The sequence below is a fragment of the Malania oleifera genome, chromosome 12, assembly GCF_029873635.1.
Source record: "Malania oleifera isolate guangnan ecotype guangnan chromosome 12, ASM2987363v1, whole genome shotgun sequence".
NCBI classification, from domain to species: Eukaryota; Viridiplantae; Streptophyta; class Magnoliopsida; order Santalales; family Ximeniaceae; genus Malania; species Malania oleifera.
Genome location: NC_080428.1, coordinates 48,298,014 through 48,318,265, shown reverse-complemented (window position 1 = coordinate 48,318,265; position 20,252 = coordinate 48,298,014). Strand labels below are relative to the sequence as shown.

Genomic DNA, 20,252 nt, shown 5'->3' with positions numbered 1-20,252 from the left:
AGAAGAGGAAGAGGAAGAGGAAAGGAGTAGGGTAGAGGGAGTGCGCATGGCACTTGTTGCGGAAAAAAAAAAGAAAAGAAAGATATATATAAAAGGGAAGGGGGGAGAACGCCCTACAACCCAAATGCAGCTAACCTGACCCGGCTTGCATGGCCAGGTCACATCAAGTTGCTTTGATATTTATATTTTTTTTCTTTTTTTTTTTTCTCATTTTTCTCTCCGCGAACACGACCCGTTTTGACTCTCCTAGAGCCTGTTTCTCTTGAAACTCAAACCACAGAAGTTGTAGATAATCTTCTTGTAATAACTCAGAGAATTAAATAGGGTCTCGTTGACGAACATAGGGTGTTGAATCAGGTGTTATCCCAAGAGGGGGGGGTGAATTGGGTATTTAAAAATTCTTTAACACTTATTTACCGCTTAAAGTCTTCTTATATATTTACCAATGAATTCTTGTTATTCAATTACTTATATGTAAGGCTATCCAACCTATACATGCAATATACACAATTTAAATGCAGTGCTGAAAATAAAAAGTAAAGGGAAGAGAGAAGACAAACACCATTTTTACGAGGTTCAACCGACTTGACCTACGTCCTCGCCTTGAGCAACCACTCAAGGATTTCACTAAATCCTTACTCCTTAAATTGGGACGAAACTTCCCTTACAATCCGCTGCTTACAAGAGGCACAGCTCCCTCCTACTCCGCTACTTACAAGAGATACAGTTCTCTCCTTACACACTGGTTCACACACCGAATTGTGTATACAATAGAATCTGAAAAATAACACTCAAAACAATGCTTCTAACAAAAGGTTTTGAGTACAATTCAATTTTCTAGCACATTAACATATGATTAAACTTGAAGCTCATGAATGTATGAAAACGATACAATCGTTTATGTATGATATGCTTCAACACACAAACTCTCTTTAATCACAACTCCCACGTAATGATATATTTAAAATGCTTTGGAGTATACTAGGGTTCTAGTTCTCTTTGTAAAGATGCACACATATATCTAATGTGAACTTCATAAAAGCCTTATCTTAAATATTTTATCAATATATATATAAAAAAGCTTTTTATCAAATATTTAATCCCAACTCAATCTTCTTAATATGTAAATGTATATAATATGTAATTCAAAGAACAAAATCTTGAGTATGAGATTTTCCAAACAAGATATCCCTTAATAAAATAGATATTTTTGAATACCAAGGATATATATATATTCAAGTGTTTTAATATATCTAAAATATAAATAGTTTTATCTTAATACACACTTGAATCAAACCATTTAATCAATCACACAACCTTAATCAAGTAATGATCTTGTTTAAAAAAATATGTATATGTAAAAGCAATTTCAAGATCAACCTTTTAATACCTAATCAAAAATTTATTTTTCAATAATATGCTCTATGAACACTATTTATATGAATATATATACTCTTGAATCAATAACAATCAATTAATAGCTAAACAACTTTCTCAAGTAATGATCTTTTCAAAAACAATTTGTTTTATATGTATGAACACACACAGATCAAACTTTTCTAAAGATAATCAAGAACACGTAATGAGATGAGAAGTTCTTGAGAATAATAACTTGAATGATCAAACCTCAATACAAGATTGAATTACAGTTGAATGAATGAATGAATGCCCTTTGATTTTTAGAGTAGATTTGCCCAAAGAAGATGAAAGTAGAATGAAGTGCAGACAATCAGCTCAAGTTTCTCTATCTTCTTGCAATAAGGTGTGTTATTCTCTTGTTGTGTGTCTTTGCTTCGTTCTAAGGTTTATATGTTCAGTATATATAGTGTCTTACCCTTAGGATTGATCTCAGCCGTTGGATCAATGAAATAGCTCGCGAGTTCTTTTAATAAAAAAACATGTTTTTAAATTTCCCGTAGGTTCAGGCGCTTGAGGGTGAAAGCCCAGGTGACCAAAGTCCTTTCAGCCTTTAAAAAATCAAGTTAAGCTGTAGGGTCAAGCGCCTAAAGATAGGATCAGGCTCCTGAAGTGGTTCAAGCGCCTGAGGTTCCAGGGTCAGGCGACCGAGGTGCCTCGGCCAACTTGCTGTGTTTTCCCATTAATTCTTTAGGCTACTAAACTTAATCTTCAGGCTCCTGAAGAAATTCTTCAAGCTATTGAGGGTGAGTTCAGGCTACGGAAGTCCCCTTTTCTCAATTTTCTTTTTTTAACTTAAAATTATGCTTTACTCTTTTTCTTGGGCCTTTTATAAAACATATTTTCCATGATTTTAAAAAACCTATCTAAGTCCATAAAGGTTCCCTAATGATATACATGAAATATATGAATCCTAAAATCATTCTAAGTTACGTTGAGCCTCAAATTAAATCATATGAAAATGCAAGTACATGACTTCTAAATGCCTATTCCCAAGATGTTCTTGAATTTTGCCACTTGCATCTTGATTCTCGTACTCTTTGAGTTTCATGAATCTTGCCAAGATGTGTTAGCTTTACTTTATGGCTTCCATGACTCGTTATCTTTCCGTGCATGCTTAATATGGTTCCTGTTCACAAACTCAATGCACAGATCAAATACCAAGTGATTTGTCATTATCAAAACAGGATTGGACTCGTAGAGTCAACATAGGGGATTCATCGACAAGAACATATGAGGGCCTCATTGACGAGGACATGTCTCGTCGACGAGAAGATGCCGAAAAGGGGGATTTTGGCAGTCTGAAATTCGTCGACGAGGGATGCGGGTTCGTTGACGAACTTTCTTTAGGGACTTGTTGAGGAGATGACGTGTCTCGTCGAGGAATCCGGGTCTATAAGTACAATGAAAATCAGATTTTCACGAGAAACTCATGCAGGAAACTCTTTCTCCCTCTCTCTCTCTCTCTCTCTCTCTCTCTCTCTCTCTCTCTCTCTCTCTCTCTCTCTCTCTCTTTTTTTAAAATGTCCCTCTCCCCTTCTCTCTTCAATTACGGTCCCATTTCTCGCTAGATTGACGATCTGAGGCCACCATGATGCTCTTAGGAAAGTACTCTACAAATCTACCAAAGTGGATTGTTGGTGGGAAGTGGTTTGAATTCCATCCTAATTTCAGGGTAAGACATTTTATTTAGTATTTGCCTTTCCTACAGTTATAGGAAATGTAGTATATGCAAAAATACTGATGTTTTGTTCTAGAGGATGTGGTTTTCAGGGTGTTGAGTGGGGAGCCTTGTTAGTGTGAGACCAGATATAGAAAAGGGGCTTTTGTAGAAATTAGGTAAGGGAAATATGTTATGCTAGTTAAAGTAGAAATTCTTACTAGTAAAATATATTATATGTTCATGGGCTCTTCAGAGCAGGAATTTACATGATTTTATAAATTATGTTTAATGAGTTTTAGTTGTGTGGCATGAGAATATTGTTATAGTACAGAGTTTTACATAGCATTTCCAAAATTACAATTATGTGGTTTCTACAGTATCATGATATACAGTTTATACAGTTTTAATTACAAGTTATGATTTTATCGCAATTACAGAATCATGTTTTACAGTTTTATATATATAGAAGGATGCTTTACAGTATTTTCAGGAGTATGATTTACAGTATCAATATACAGGAGGATGTTTTACAGTTTTGTTATAGTACCATGATTATACAGTTTTACAGAAACCATGACATATAGAAATACAGTTGATACAAAATTACAGTTGACATAGAAATATAGTTTACTACAACGTCATGGTTAACACAGTTAATACAAAATCGTGGTAAAACAAATAAATTTTATATAGAAATGTATTATATAGTATCAGACCCTGATGGACCATTACAGATCAGTTTACAGAGCACGGTACCGTAGCTATATTCAGTTCATTGTGCAACCACATTACTCAGATAGTATGTGGTGTTCAGTAGTCGATCGTGCCTACGTTGTGGATAGGCTCCTCTTCATATAAGGGTTGAGGAGGCCAATCTGACTGTCAGAGTTTGGTTAACTTATCCTAGTCAGCCAGTTAGGGTAGGTCCCACTTACGGGCTGCACAACTCTGTTATGAGGGGTTAAATCATGATATACAATTATCCATCCAGGGAAGTTTTCTTAGTTATTATACGTATACTCAAATTTATAGAAATAGTAGAAGTAACTATGTATATTAGAAGTATTATGAATAGAAAATTTATAAGAAAAGTTATGTTAAGTAACATAGGTATAATCTATACTATACATTATTGATACATGCTTTCTCATATTCAATTATCCATGATATTTCTAAATCAGATTTTATAAACATGTAACTCATTTGCCACACACTAGCGATAACATATTTCGTCTTACTGAGCGTTGTCTCATCCTAGTGATTTAATGTTTTTTTCAAGTGATCCAATTAGGCAAGCAAATCAGGCTTGCAAATAGAAGGGACTACGGTACTGCATTATTTGAGGGTAAGTATTTTGGGGAAATTATGGTTGTCTGACCCTAGTTTAGTTGAGGTATTTTGGGGATAGTGTTAGAATTAATGTATTCCCAATAGGGGGGGGGGGTGAATTGGAAATTTTAACTTTTCTCCTAGGTTAAGTCAAAAGTTAATATGATTTGGTAACCTAGGGTCTTTCTACACAATTCCAAATGTGCCGATAAATAAAATATGTGGAATTTAAATCAAGCACATAATTCATACCATAACATATACGTGCGGTAAACATAAAGTGCAGAAATGTAAACATACACATGATATGTTATCGGGGTTCGAAACACTATGCCTACGTCCCTGCCTCTAGCTCGCAAGCGCGAGGATTCCACTAAAGGCTCACTTAAGGGTGGAGCGGCACCGATTACAACCAGGTTAATTAGCACAGGACTGACCTCAACCTTTACAACTAGGTCAATTAGTGGGGCTGACCTCAACCTACACGCCTTAATAGGATGGTGCACCTAGCTTTCCTAATCAGGTCTAAGCCAATCCGGGAATATTTAAAAGGGCTAGTCTACCCCTTTAGGCCCATGCCTAGAATACAACAGTTTTGCTCAATCAATGAAACGATATAGTGATTGTGCTTTCAAGTAAAGCAGATATGTACCTAATTACACGCAATCATATACACCACCAACAAGATATAATATGTAAGTTCAATATGGTTTAAGATATATCAGCTCTCAACTAAATATTTGCTATCGATGTAATCAGTGCATGAGAGTGTAATCAATATAATCTTTGTATCACAAGATGTATTCAATCTAAGTGCTCAAACAAAGATATTAGCCAAACAATATATATATATATATATATATATATATATATATATATGTATGTATATTTCAATCAGCAGATTTTCTCAATCGTATGATGCTCAAGTAACGTATATGTTTGGTTTGCAAAAGATATATAATCTTTGTATTCAGAAAATAATATATTAGTTAATGAATATTGCAACAAAGATCAATATCACATAAACAAATATCTTTTCAAAGTTATATCAAAATAAATCCCACGAGATATTTGGAAATGTTTTGAAGAAATATTGCAATCCAAAAATAAATACAAACTTCATAAGATATTGCAATGAATGTGCAATACTCGGAAGTTTAATATAAGTCTTCTTATGAGAGACCTATTAACAAAGTCCCCTAAAAAAACTTAGGTTTGGCTCTCTAGAAAATCGAATCAATCAAATAGAGCAAGGAGAGCAAACCTATAGAACAACCACACTTAAAGAAACTTACAAAGAAGTTTGAGTAGTAAGATCAGGTAAGAATAAGTGTAGGAGGCTCAAAAGTGAGTATTATAGGTTTTTGGATTTTCAAAGAATCTTCCCTAATAATATCTGCTAATCTCATACTAATAATCCCAAATGAAGGGGTATTTATAGACACCCCATGAAATATAACCGTTGGGAACAAGTATGATATTATTAGAAAAGATTAATGGCCTTTTAATTATTTTAACCCTGTTTTAAAAAATTAACCACGGTAAAAATTCAGAGCAACCCAAGAGGTCTGGTCGACCAGAAACCTTTTCGGTCGACCAAAGTTCATATGGTTCGGTCGACTGGCCATTTTTAAACTGCTCGGTTGGTCGACCAGGAGAAGGTGATTTTTTCAATTCGCGCAGTTCGATCGACCAGAGGAAAATGAACTGAGCCTCTCAGTCGACCAGACCGTTGGGCCAACTCCCGAGGACCCTCGATCGACTAGGTTGGTGTAATACAAAATTTACTCAGTCGATCGGGAGGTCAAAATGTTGACTCCCAGGTGGTTCGATCGACCGGGGTCAAATGAACTGCAGTGACTTGATCAATCATACTGTGGTCAACCGGTTGTCCTAGACCGAATTCAGTCGATCAGGGCAAAATGAACTACCAAGGTCGGTCGATTGAAAGTGCACAAAGTGTGCATTTTGGTCCTATTTTGAATAAAAAAACGCTCTAATCAAGTGCCTAACATTTATAAGTGCAATGGTGAGTGTCCTAGGGTCATTTCTGCATCCTTTTGAAGACACCGAAAAAATTCGGTGTTGGTCAACCGAAGGGTAACCCTAAGGTCATTCTAAGGTCATTTGTATTATGAGTTTACATATTTGACCATGCATGTGATGTGTGTTATTATTACATACAAAAAACCCTAATTACTATTACAGACCATTTACATAAATGAAATATATTACAACATGAGAAATAGGGTCTTCAAGCTTCTCTTGCTTTGTGTCCATCTTGATCTTGACAATTTTAGTTCCTACACAAAGTCTCAAACACTCATTAGATACAATGAGTATTTGTCATAATCAAAATCGGGCGTGCCCTATAAGGTCAATAGATAGTCGTGTATGTATAGCTTGAGGAATATTCTGACACTCTGGTATTGTGTATATATATGTGGATATGTTTTTTATAAATATAGCTTCTCGCTGCTTAGGTTGTTTGTTGTAGAACTATTTTCATGAGTCCTTTCTAAATCGAGATGTCGATGGTTTGACTTATATTAATTAGTACCAGGGTAATGATATTTCACAGTTTATATGTAAGGAAAAAATATTTATTAAATCAGGTCGTTACAGTTTGGTATCAGAGCTTAGGTTGTTAGGTTTTGTAGACTTTAAAATGTAGCGGAAGCAATACCAGAGTATAGGAAATGATTGCGATTTTATTCTGTGATTTGGATACAGGATTTTCGAGGTGGTTTTTGTGTCTTTCCTGGGGTGACAATTTCAGGAAAGTCATAGTAAACTATTTTTGGGTCGTGTGTTTGGGTTACAAGATCTAATTCTGAATTTAGAACAGAGGGAGATAGTTAAGTGTGAATATGGAATTCCAGTTGAATGAAATAGAATAGTTTTGCACAGGGGATGAGGTCTTTAAAGTATGTTCTTTGTTTTTTAGGATGGACCCAGGAAGCAGTGGTATGAATGCATGGGAAGACAGACCAAGACCCTACAGTGTGGGAGGTGGAGATACCGATGCAGTATTGCGCAACGTCACCCAGTAGGTGATGGCTGAGATGGCTAGGAGCTTAGGGGAGCATAGCTACACAATCAAGCAGTTTATGCGGATGAAGCCCCCGTCTTTTTCTGGCGAAGTTGACCCAATTATGGCTGAAAATTGGGTCCAGGACATTAAGGAGATGCTAGCAGTGCTTCCATGTACGGATGAATAGAAAGTGGTATTTGCAGCTTTTAAACTGACAGGAGAGGTGAAACGCTGGTGGAGATCAACGCAACTGATTGTAGAGCAGATATATGTGTGGGTAGTATTGTAGGTTATAGAATAGGTAGTATTTTGGTTTTGGGAGAATTTTTGTATATGTATTGTAATCTCCAGGACCCTGAATGTAACCACGGTATTCCTCCGCCACAAGTGAGGATAAGTAATAAAATAAGTAGCCCATTTTATTCAAAGGATGATGTTCAATATAGATAGTAAATATTGAGGTTGAAATTTTATAAGGAGGGAAGAATGCAGAGACCTGAAGAATTAGTATTTAAATAATAAAAAAGGGAGAAAAGGAAATTTAAAGGGGGTCACAATAGGATCTTGTCGACGAACGCAAAGAGTTCGTCAACGAAGCAGCGTATTGGGATCGTTGACGGGGACATATGTCTCGTCAATGAGAAATTATTGAGAGGACTATTTGCAGGGTCTGAAATTCGTCGATGATGAATAAGTGTTCATCGATGAACTTTCTACTTGGCCTCGTCGACGAGGTGATGTGTCTCATCGACGAAGGCTGGTGTATAAATAGGTTCAAATCCCATTTCTGCGAGGAAATTTCATGCAAAACCTTTTCTCTCTCCAAACTTTGGCTCCCTTACCTTCTCTCTAGAAATTCGGCTCCAATTCTCCTCGATTCGACGATTAGAAGTTATCACGGTGATCCTTGGGAGATTCTCTACAACATAGCTGGAGCGTAAATTTGATTTTGGAAGTTTGGGAATCATCCCAAATTTTGGGTAAGTGATTATTTTAATATTTGTTAAGGTATTTAGTATTTTTTAGGTTGAGGAAAGATATTAGACGGGTTTATACTGAGTTTTGTTGGGAAAAATGTTAATTTCAGGGTGTTGTGCTAGGAATACACTAGGTGTAGGATTATGTGTTTTAGGGGCTTCTCAGTAAGTCAAGTAAGGGGATAAACTAAGTCAGAATTTTTCATGAAATTATTTATTATTCTAAAACATTAAATTTCAGGAAAACACGTATAGTATATAATTATATTTGGAAAATACTGTTATGAATAATGATATGATTAAACATGTTTTATTATAAATTAGGGTTTTGGAACAAATTTTACATTCAGGCGATTAACCATTTCTTTGTAACATGAGTTTAAATTTCTATATAATCATGTATATCAGAATAATATGTTTTACCCAGATCAAGCATGATATGATTGTTTTCAGGGCAATTATAAAATAATTCAGGAATCATAATTTTATGAATATAATGTTTAACAGTACAGAGAAATCATGTTCAATATATTATGATATGCCGGCGTAGATGTCGTGATTCATGTTGGCATAGATGCCATAATCATGTATGATTAGACAGAATTTATAAAATATTATCAAGTCAAATATTATTATGAAATATGAAACAGTTATGTTCAGTATATGAAACATATTATATGTTATAATAACCCAAATGGTGTAATTTAGTTCAATTTTCAAGAGCACGGTATCGTAGCCATATATTCAAAATTATGATAGTGCTACCACATGACCAGTAGTGTGGGAGATAGCAGTCGATGTGACCTCAGTGTAGAGTGGAGTTGTTCCCCTGGCAATCCGGGACTAGGTGGGACAGGCTCATCGTACTTACAGACTTACGATTGATCTAGCACGGTCGCCCAACCATTGCTAGGTCCCGCTTTTGAGCTACACAACCTAGTCATGTAGGGGTAAGACATGACATCAGTTAGCTAACCATCCTGGGTGTTATTTCAGTACTATACAGTTATATAAGATGATTTTCATATATAGAAATCTATTATGCTTAATTATGATATGACGAATCATGTTTTACTCAGTTCTACTACAGACAAATTTTACCAAATATGCTTATTATACTGTTTATATGTATAACACAAAAATGCTCATAACGCCACACATTGATGTTAGTTTATTTCCCTTACTGAGAGGTGTCTCACCCCAGTTATATGAATATTTCAGGAGTCTCAAATAGAAGAACGGATAAAACTCCACAGCGTTAGAAGTCAACTGACCTACCCTGTCAGAAGGGTAAGTCGTTATGCTAGGGTTTTTGGGTTATGACCCTAGGGCATATTTTTGGCCTTTTGGGATATGTATATGTATTTGACAGGTTTGGTAAAACTTTGGTATTGTATTGGTTGGACGACTTGTTATGTATATATTTTTATGTTTTCCGCTGCTTAGGTATCAAAGTTGTATTTCAGGTATATCCCGAGTACTCATGAGTTCATGTTGATTATGTTATATCATCTGAACAGGATAACAAGATTGTTATATTAAATGTTACTATGAAGAAAAAAAACGGTAAAATAGGCAGGTCGTTACAAGTTGACCGAGGCTTTTTAAAAATGAATGTTTTGCCCTGTTTTGTCCTTAAACTTTGTCAACCCTTTATGGCATTTTCCTTTAAAGGGTTGTGGATCCTATGGTCAGTTGTATGATCTTTGTGTTTGAGCATTTAATTCTTATCATGCATGAGATGCAAATATTACAGACTGAATAAAGAAACTAAAGGCAATTACAATTGAGACACAAATGTCTTCATGTTTCTTCTTTGCTCTACCGCCTTCATGGAATATGCCAGACAATGTAGTTTTAAAGTTTCTTCTAACTTGCATATTCCTTTAATCTTATGTGCGTGCCAAGATATAAACCTGTTCAAGCACTTAAAACATATATAAGATTCTTGTGCTTTGTCAACATCAAAATAAGGACCAAATTCAAAAAGTCAACAGAAGTGCATTAGGAGGGTTTACCCATGCGGTACAATATAATATATTATGAGTCAGAGTACAATATAACAGTATATCATATAATGGTGTTTTGAGATTTTCATAGATGACTATGTGAAACTCTAAGACAGTTTTTCTTTTGATAGTGAAAATTGTGCAAAGATTTCATGGATCTAGGCACATTAATTATGCAAGGACTTCGTGGATGTAGACATATTACCTAATCATGTAAATTCATATTCTTCTTATCACTTTTAATTTTCTCTAATTTTTTGTATTTGCTGTGTAGGGGTGTTCATGGTTCGATTACTTGAATCAAACCTTCAAAAACCAAACCAAAACAAAAATTTTAGTTGAGTGTTTTTGTGAACCAAAACCAATTTGAATCCTTCAATTAACCAATGGTCCGATTAACTGACGGTTCAGTTGGGTTATTCAATCTAAATCGATTTAAATCATTATAAATTTTTTTAAAGAAAAATTAGATATTTTACTTGGATTTTGATTTAATGTGTGCATTTACACTTTATTTATATAATTAATCACCCAAAAAATATTTAGTGCATATCATTTTATAACTTTAAGATATATTATATAAATTATTATATAGTAATGTGCAATATAAATAACATATACTGTAAATAAATAAATAAATAAATATATATATATATATATATATATATATATATTGGTTTATTTCAGATGACCGTTGATTCATGAACATAAACATTGAAATCGAACTGAAAATCGAAAATCGTAAAGAGCATGAACCAAAACCAAACTGAACAAATTGGTTACCCAAAATTTCAATTCAATTTGAATCAAATTTTAAGATCAAACCAGTTTTCAAATATTTTTAAACAATCCTAAGTACGTGTTAAGGTGTGCATAATTTTAGGAGGTAATTTCGCGCGCGCGCACACACACACATATATGATGATTGATGATAATACTAATTAATACTTTTACCATCACTCAATGTATGCAATAAAGCATATGTTATAATACACCAAACGTATAAATATACTAGAGAAAATGTGCAACTTTATGATATTTGAATTAGAATTTAAAATCAAAATGAATCAAATATACATATTTATGGAGACAACTAATTGTGTTTTAGAATGCATTCAACATGCATCCGCTCTATCGTAAGGGGAAAAAAATAAAAATAAAGAAAGAATATCACTTGATTTATTACAGAAAGAGCCCCATTTAAAACAAAGAAGATCACTTAAATTCTCAATCAGAAGAGGATGGCATAGGAAAGACATTGGAGTGGTAAGGATTCCCATTGATTGGTTCTCATCTTCCTTCCCGAACAATTTCATAAAGTGGCTCTGCATCATTTAGGGTAGGTGTTAGATCAACTCTTGTGGTAGGATTGTAGGTGGCGTCTTGCATACTGTCATACTGGCTGTCAGTGGACACAGTAGAAGTTGCAGTATCCCAATTTGAAAAGCTGCTTGTTATATCTCGACAATCAAAATCTGTCAAATAACCGGGCTTTGATGTAACAGCAGTTACTTCAATGTCCCCAGCAAGCATTGCCACAACACGTGACATGCGTGGCCGCAGAAGTGGTGATGCCTGGATGCACAAAAGGGCCACTCTCATCATTCGAGCAGCTTCTCTTTCATCAAACACCATTAACTTTGGATCTACCAACTCCAAACTTCTGTTATTCTCATATAGATTCCATGCCTGAAAATATAAAGACGATCGGGGAGATGGATCAGCATAACTGTGTGACTAGCGATTGCAAAAATAAATCGAGAAAAATGCTAATTCATCTTTTAGTACCCATTCTAGAAGATATTTCCTTTCGATATCAAGGTTGTTGTCAAAGTTTGTCCTCCCTGCAAGGATCTCTAAAGCAACAACGCCAAATCCAAAAACATCGGCCTTTTCGGTAAGATGCCCTCGCATGGCATACTCTGGTGCCAGATAGCCACTACAAGTTCATATAAAAATTAATTATAATTGGATTAAGGTATATGTGCAGCAGTTTGAATCCAAACCAAATGTTGTGAACACAATTTCAACCAGTTGCTTTTCAGCATATGATCAACAAATAGCAGACAAACTTCAAGTGTTAATAACTTCTGATTCAACTAGTACGCACTCCTCTCTTTTATGTACCAAATGAACAATTGTTCGCCCATTGAATCAAAGTTTGAGAAAATTTACTTATAGATTCGTAAAATTTATGATTTTATATGATTGCACACTGAGACTTAACCTGTGCACCCAGAATAATAAAGTTGCTCATCCAGAGGAAATGAGGAATGGCTCTTATATGGTAATGGCAAAGGTTCTTACATTGTTCCAGCAACTCGAGTGCTAATATGGGTTTTCTTGTCATCATATAGCTTTGCCAATCCAAAGTCCGATATTTTGGGGCAAAGCTCTGCATCAAGCAAAATATTACTAGCCTTCACATCTCTATGTATGATCCTTGGCCTTGATTCCTCATGAAGATAAGCTAGTGCCCTAGCAGTTCCCAGGCATATATTGAAGCGAGTTGGCCAATCAAGATAAGAATCAATTTTCCCTGCACATTAGTGTCACATTCGATCAAAAGAAAGCAAAACAAAGTAACAATTTAAGGGATAAAATATTGTCAGTCATGCAAATGCTAGAGACAATTTAAGTAGGGAGGAAGCAATGCGTCATAGCAGAAAACGATAGACCATATATAATTCTTGTGATTTTGACATCTTCTAACTTCATATAAATTTTAACAAGCTACTGAATCACGCAAAATATATTTTTGTTTTGTGCAGTAACACTTTTTAGCAGGAATGCAATTGAATCTTACACAGGGACTAGAATGGTCTCCGTAAATATTTCAAATTTTTTTTGTCCACATGTCAACCTAGTAGAGATAAGGACAACATGCATAACTACGAAGTTCTTTGTTTTCTTTTCTTTTTTTAGTTTGAAATTCTCCATACCGAAAAGTGCTTGGGCAAGGCTCCCGTTCTCAAGATATTCAAAAACTATAAGCTGTTTATCTCCCTTGATGCAGCATCCATACAATTCAACAAGGTTGCGATGTTGTACAACTGATATGGTAGCAATCTCTGTCATAAACTGACTCTTTCCATGGTGAGATGCTAGTGAGAGTTGCTTCACTGCTATTACCCTCCCATTAGGAAGCATGCCCTACAACAAACAAGTGAAATTGAATCTCTGCAAAAATTAAAATCCTTCATTCTTCTCATTAAAATTCTATGATTCAGTTCTAGATTTTACAATTGCGATGCAGCATGCAGCAAACCTTGAAAACAGATCCAAATCCCCCCTCTCCTAATTTATTTGCTGGACTGAAGTCATCGGTCGCAGCTCTCAACTCTGCATAACTAAAAGTGTTTGGTTTGTGGCCCACGTCCAGAAGCTCTGCCCATTCATCATGCAGATACAGATTCAATAAGCTTTAGAATAGAATAACAGGAAAACTTCACTATTGATTATTGTATTTTTGACATAAGCACATGATATTTTCTGACTTAAGCACATGCACTTTTGTCCACACCCAAATGCACATACAACCCATGAGAATAATAAGGTTAGTGCACCAATACTACGGGCAAGGAAAGTACATCATCCTCAAACCAACACCAGGAAAGTGGAATCTTGAAGAAGTCTATATAGTTTCAAAATAAACGTACATCTTATCACCACATGCATAACAAGTAGGAACATTTATAGTGAACTTTATAGATCCACTTCACTAAACCCAGAATGGGCTCTAAATTTGGAAATAGTTAGCAGAAGTTATTGATATTGAACCTCTGATATTTAGTCATTATGCTGGGGACCAGATCAGGCCTGAAGATTTTTTTATCTCAATTCTCACCTATCTCATTCTTGACGTTTGATCTTTTCATTCTCATGTACAAAATGGTCAATATCAATAGAATGCTCACAATTCCAACAGCAACCGCAACACCAACAATTAACCCAGTACTCCTCTTCTTTGATGGAGTCTCATTATAAGCTGCTCTGACATCTGAGCCAAACAGAATACTTAGTAGTAGTTAGCAGCATAACAGCAGGTCTGAAACATTTGATATTCAAATAAATTTTACAGACTATCATTTTAAATATGCTACCTGAAACAACACTTAGAGCAGAAATAGATGGTCCATAGTAGCCTTCATCAGGTATGCAGCAAGTCCCTTTACCAGTCCAAAGCAGATGAATTTCAAGGTAGTTCTCTGACACAGTTGCACTGAAGTTCTTCTGAATTGCTTTGTCAACCCTACCTGCTTCCTCTGCGATATTAAAGTCCTTCTGTTGGAGACTACCCTGGAGAACCGTAAAAAAATAAGCATGCATACATACATATATAAGTGTGTAAGTTTAAGCTCCAGTGTAAGCACCTGAATATAAATATCGAAAACACGCCTTCCTACACTGTCCCAAGTTCGTGTGCTTTGATCTTTAAAGGCAGTTTCAGCAAAGAATAAGCTTACAGTATATGGCCCATTCTCAAGACCAAAGCCATAGTATCTAAGTGATCCCGGGGATATCCTTGAAGTATTAAAAAGCTCAGGGGTGTTTGTGCCGACAACTTGTGTCTGAGCTTTTTGCACATATGAAGCATAGCTCATATCAGCAAACAAACCCACATTGCTAACAGCCCAATTATTTGTATAGGCTACATAATACGATGCTGGGCTAAATATTGAGTTTTCACCCTCATATACGACACCATTGGCAGATCTGAACTCTGGTCCACCACATTTGATTGAGAAACTGGCAGCTGTAAATCAGTAAAAAAAAAAACACGTTATAATTCACTGATAGAACCTTGAAATTTCAATCTTTGCTGATTGTCCTTCAAAGGACATGACATATTACATGGCATCTACTAAACTAAAACCTCTCTCTCTGCTAAATATTGAGTTTTCACCCTCATGTATAGACATACCACACCAATTGGTTGAGAAACTAGCATCAGTGAAACCAGTACTAAAACACATTATAATTCTCTCTCTCTCTCTCTCTCTCTCTCTCTCTCTCTACTGTGAATATGCACAAATTTAAAATACATGGAGCTTCATTCCAAATATTGAAAATAAAGATGGTTGAAGGTGGCAAAAGTGTATGCTCAACTATAGCAACTTACAGTGTGGAGCGTTCCTATAGCATGGGAAATTTCTCTGAAGACAAGCCAATCCTGGAAATAAACTGCAAGTGCAAAGGGTTATTTTTTGTTTTTGTTTTTGTTTTGAATGTGTTATTTTGGGGGAGGGGTGGGGGTTAAGAGAGCCTACTAAAGTCAGAAAATTTTTAAAAAAATTATATAATCAGCTGCAAGAAAGGTGGAGAAAGGTGGAAGTATAAGGGCTGTTCAGTTGTAGAAAAATATGTCCTTTCCCAATTTCAGTATTCCATTGAATAACAACAGTGCCATCTTGTTTTCTAGCTTTTTGAAGTCTGTCACTCTGTAGTAAAGTAGAAAAAAGGTGGCATTTTTGTAATTCATTCCAAAACTAAAAATTAAAAATTAAAAAATTTCTTTAACTGAACAGTCCCTTAGCTTTTCAGCTGTGATATTTCTTTAGAATTGCTAAAATTTTTGAACGACAAAATGCATTACCTCACCTTTCATTTGCACTAGCAAATACGAAATTATTGGCCACTAAATTCCTGCAATATTTTCATGCGAAAAAACATATATTAACACTAGAAGTAAACTTTCTAAAGATGCAAAATACATGATATAACCAAGCCAAATTCAACATTAATATAATTGCAGAAAAGCTAGTTTGAACTATGGCTGAACTGAATTAATTATCATTGTATGCTGCACAATATGGGATATATTTGATTTTTCCATGATAAATTAAGAAAAATAATACACAAAGATAACTAGGAGATGGGTGTCAATCTCCAAAATTATTTCTAACATTTTCAGCCCTTGCTTAGGTTTTCTAAGCTCCGCTGCACTAGACGCAGTATCAAGTCAAACAATCCTATCTCAATGGCTATTACTGCATCCAAGAAATTCAGAATTTTGAAGATAAGAACTTCAAAGATGCATAATGAATGAATGATCTGAATGTATGGCTTTGTAATTCCTCATCCTCATGCTCAACCCGAGCATCGCATGCTCAAATTATTCTCCCTACCGAAAGAAAAGGCTTAAGGAACAGTTAGTGCAGAAAGGTTATGTCAATCCGGTATTGTATTCTATGAAATCCACTCGGATGACTGCTTTTGTGTCATTTCAAACATTGGTTACAGAATGAAATCTAAAATTAAGACGAAAAATAGAACTCCAGAGGCAGACGAGGAAATGAATGAAGACCATGATAAGTCTAGATCACAAAATCTAGGCCAGAAAAATTGCAAGAATGTATTGATGGTAAAGACAAAGTTCAAGGGGTTAAGGAATATATCAAGAAGTCTATGGAGACTGAAGAAGTAAGAGAGATGCCATCTCAATCTCGAAAAAGTGAAGGCCAAAGACAAGTTGCTTTCGTCAAGAAAGTTGATTCCATTATTCCTCGAAAATTTTAATCTCGATTGGGTTCCTTCATGGCCAAAAGAAGAGTCGATGCATGTTCCAACTTCAAGAATTCTTTTACATAATAATGCTACCATGGAGAAAACAGCCAACGGTCCTAGACTTCATGGTTCTTTTGGATTCAGTGTCAAAATCATAAGTTCTACAACTTCAGTGCCAAATATTTACCACCATTTTCAAAGGGTATTTTTATAATTTTCAAAATTTTAGCCTGTGAGTTGCTGGAAAGGGTCTTATTTTGGGTCAAGTGAGATATCTGGGGCCATTCTAGCTAGGTTCTAGAAACTTCTATGAAGCATCATGGCCAAACCTGGCCACAAAGTCCCCGTAGTCACCAAGATTTCTTGGTCAGTAAGGTTTTGCCTTTTCTGTAGTCAAGCTTAGCCACCAAATTGCTTAACCACCAGGTATTCTTTGTTGTCAAGTTTAGTTTTTCCATAAATGCAATGTATTGATCTTCTTTGAAGAGTTGAATGAATGAGAATTTGACTTGGATTTGTGTGAACTTGCTTAGATCTCTTGCAACACAGGAATACACCCCTTAACCTAATTTACTCCAAACTTTGCAGGTCTAATAAAAACTCCATTCTTATTCCCTTCAAACCCTAACCCCTTCCTCTATTTCTGTCTTTCAAACCCACCACAATTAAATTGCAGCCAGCCATTTCTTACATTTTCTAAGTTATTTTGTATCAAGGGTGCACTATAACAAACATGATGGAGCAAAAAGCTGCTAAAACAAAGATGCAGAGAAGGTGAAATGAAGTAGCCAAAAGTGGCTTGAAGGTGTGATACAAATATAGCATTCTTTACAAGGTTATTGGTCCCCACCACCTAAGAATGGTGGCAGTCTGCCTACTGCTAATGGTAACAGTATAGCACTAGAGACCTTTTCAGACGTTACCATGAATTCACATCAGCAAATTTGTCAAAACTTATAGTTTCATATGATTTGATTACAAAATATTTTATTTTCTGTTAAGTGTGTTAGTAAGGGTGTTATCGTCATTCAATGTATATTGGATTTATTATAAATGGGATATGAGGCCTAACTACTCTGTGAGTTCTCCAGTTAGTAAGGGTGTTATCATCATTCAATGTATATTGGATTTATTATCAATGGGATAGGAGGCCTAACTACTCTGTCAGTACTCCAGTTATTAGAATTCTTTAACATGGCCTCAGAGTGACGATACGAGACCTAAAACCCTATATAGCAGCTGCTACCATCAAACCATACCCTGCACCTCTCTGTTATCTCAGCCAAGTTGTGCATGCCTGGGGTCCTGCGCAAGCTGTAATCACTGTCAGATTCACCAGAAATGCCGTCTGATGTTATTGCTAGTTTCGTTTGACAATATCCTGTGGTGTTTTTTCGAAGAATCAATACCAGAGTCATGCTCTGACATCACTGACCTGCTCACTCCTTTCAGCAACTGTCCCACATGTCCCCATACAGTGGAAGCTCCAATGCTTGAGGCATTGTTGGATTTCATTTTTGCAGCAAGCTGTTCTATGGTGGTTCAATTCCATCTGTAAGCCATGCAAATGAGTTAGTTTGCACATTATCTTGTACGAGAACCAAGATCTGGTTGTGATGTTTTGTATGTGGATTCTGTACACTCAGTAAAGGCATGAACAGTATCTGTCATATAACTGTTTGTCAGTCCTTATGCCTCCTCATTGGTGATTCGTGGATTGTTGGATTGTGGATGTGTTATTGGTTTCATTATGCCTTCTTGTTGGTGACGGAAGAGTTGCTGGTGTGTTGTTACTCTTCTCATAGTTGGTTTTCACTTTTTCCCTTCTGGATGGAGTTCATGAATCCAGAAGTTTAATTCCCTCTTCTCTGTCACAAATCGCTACATGGAGGTGGAATGGTAATAACTACTTCCAATTGTCTAAGGTCGACAAGATTTATTTGATAGGCTTAGGCAAGTCTTAACATCTCTTGCAGTCTCCAGCAGGGATGACAGGGGGAAAGAGAGATGGACACAAGAAAATGTGTTAACAGTCTCATTGCTATGGAATTCGATGGAACCCCATACTTATAGGATGTTCATGCACCTTGATTTTTGTAAGGAGATCTGAGATTATGTGAAGCTCTTATATTCCAGTGATGTAACTTGCACGACCGGCATGTATATTCTTAGAAGTACTGCCACTGCAACAATGGGATACAGGTGTCACTAAAATACTTCTCAGAGATGAAGTAGATTCATAAGAAACTCAAGTGCAATCCATAACTGCAGATGCATATGATATGCAAAATCAGATGAGTTCTTCGCATCTTAGCAGGTTTGAAGAGGTTGACTCAGTCTGATCCTAGGTTCTCAGCAGTGCAGAGTTCCAATCCTTTGCGGATGTCTACTCTTGTGCACTTTGCACCTCCTCTCGCACGGAATATTTCTTGGTATTTCTTGTACTCAGCTTGGCAGTAATAGAGGTTCTTCAGATGGTTCAGACATTGTGATGGACGAGACGGGCATGGTAGAGGTACACCCTGCAAGTGCTTTTATTGTGGATGTGTGGGTTACAACAGTTGACCAATGTTAGCATCTCCATTGCAAGCCCACTTGAGTTGCTAATGCAGCAAAAAATGGTCATAAATTTCAATAATTTTGTCAAAATTTCAGTCAAAATTAAGGTTCATACTACTTGTGAGTTAATCTAGTTGATTTATGTTGGAAGAGCTTGAGTTTCCACATTTATCATCTATACATTTATCATCTGATAATCAAGCTGTTGTCCATATTGCTTCAAATAGAAAGCATATCGAAGTTGATTGTCACTTATTAAAGGGAAACTTTTTAAGAAACTTGTCAATATTACTCAGAAATTAGAGGATTTAACAGCTCTTAAGTTAGTTGAAGAAAATGCCCTCGATTGCGTGAATTGGCAGAAAAGGATTCATATAGCCAAGCCCACATGGTGGGACTTAAGGCTTCTTCTTATTATTGTTGTCATTGTTGTAACTTGCTGATTTACTCTTGAAGCCTTTAGGAGGTGCTCGAGTTAAAAATAATCATAACTAATTAATTAAACATAAATTCATTGAGATTGAGCACTATTCTTTGAAATCAAATTCCAAAGAATGGTCAAATCCGTCCATCCAATGTTCATCCACCCGTCCTACATCACTATGTCAAAGTTGTTCTCATTACCAACAACACAAAACTCACCAATTAAATAAAACATAAATACCCATGAAAAATGAAGAAGATACAATATTTTGATGAACATACATTCTTTTCCTTTCATTTTAAAACCTCTTTAGAAATCACAAGCTCCTCTATCC

The 20,252-nt window shown here is 35.7% G+C and overlaps 1 protein-coding gene across 2 annotated transcripts in view; it reads right to left on the bottom strand.

Annotated features, from left to right (window-relative positions):
• Positions 1–11,437: 11,437 nt before the first annotated feature.
• LOC131144860 (probable LRR receptor-like serine/threonine-protein kinase At1g56130) overlaps positions 11,438–20,252 on the bottom strand; it is a 78,020-nt gene continuing 69,205 nt past the window's right edge. For both annotated transcript variants that reach the window (XM_058093772.1, XM_058093771.1), the window contains exons 15-24: positions 16,030–16,074; positions 15,551–15,612; positions 14,802–15,184; positions 14,532–14,727; positions 14,276–14,428; positions 13,697–13,815; positions 13,371–13,581; positions 12,736–12,967; positions 12,217–12,367; positions 11,438–12,117 (exon numbers count right to left, since the gene is read on the bottom strand). In XM_058093772.1, the coding sequence (XP_057949755.1) occupies positions 11,719–12,117; positions 12,217–12,367; positions 12,736–12,967; positions 13,371–13,581; positions 13,697–13,815; positions 14,276–14,428; positions 14,532–14,727; positions 14,802–15,184; positions 15,551–15,612; positions 16,030–16,074 (1,951 nt within the window). In that variant the 3' untranslated portion in view covers positions 11,438–11,718. The remainder of the gene's footprint in view (positions 12,118–12,216; positions 12,368–12,735; positions 12,968–13,370; positions 13,582–13,696; positions 13,816–14,275; positions 14,429–14,531; positions 14,728–14,801; positions 15,185–15,550; positions 15,613–16,029; positions 16,075–20,252) is intronic.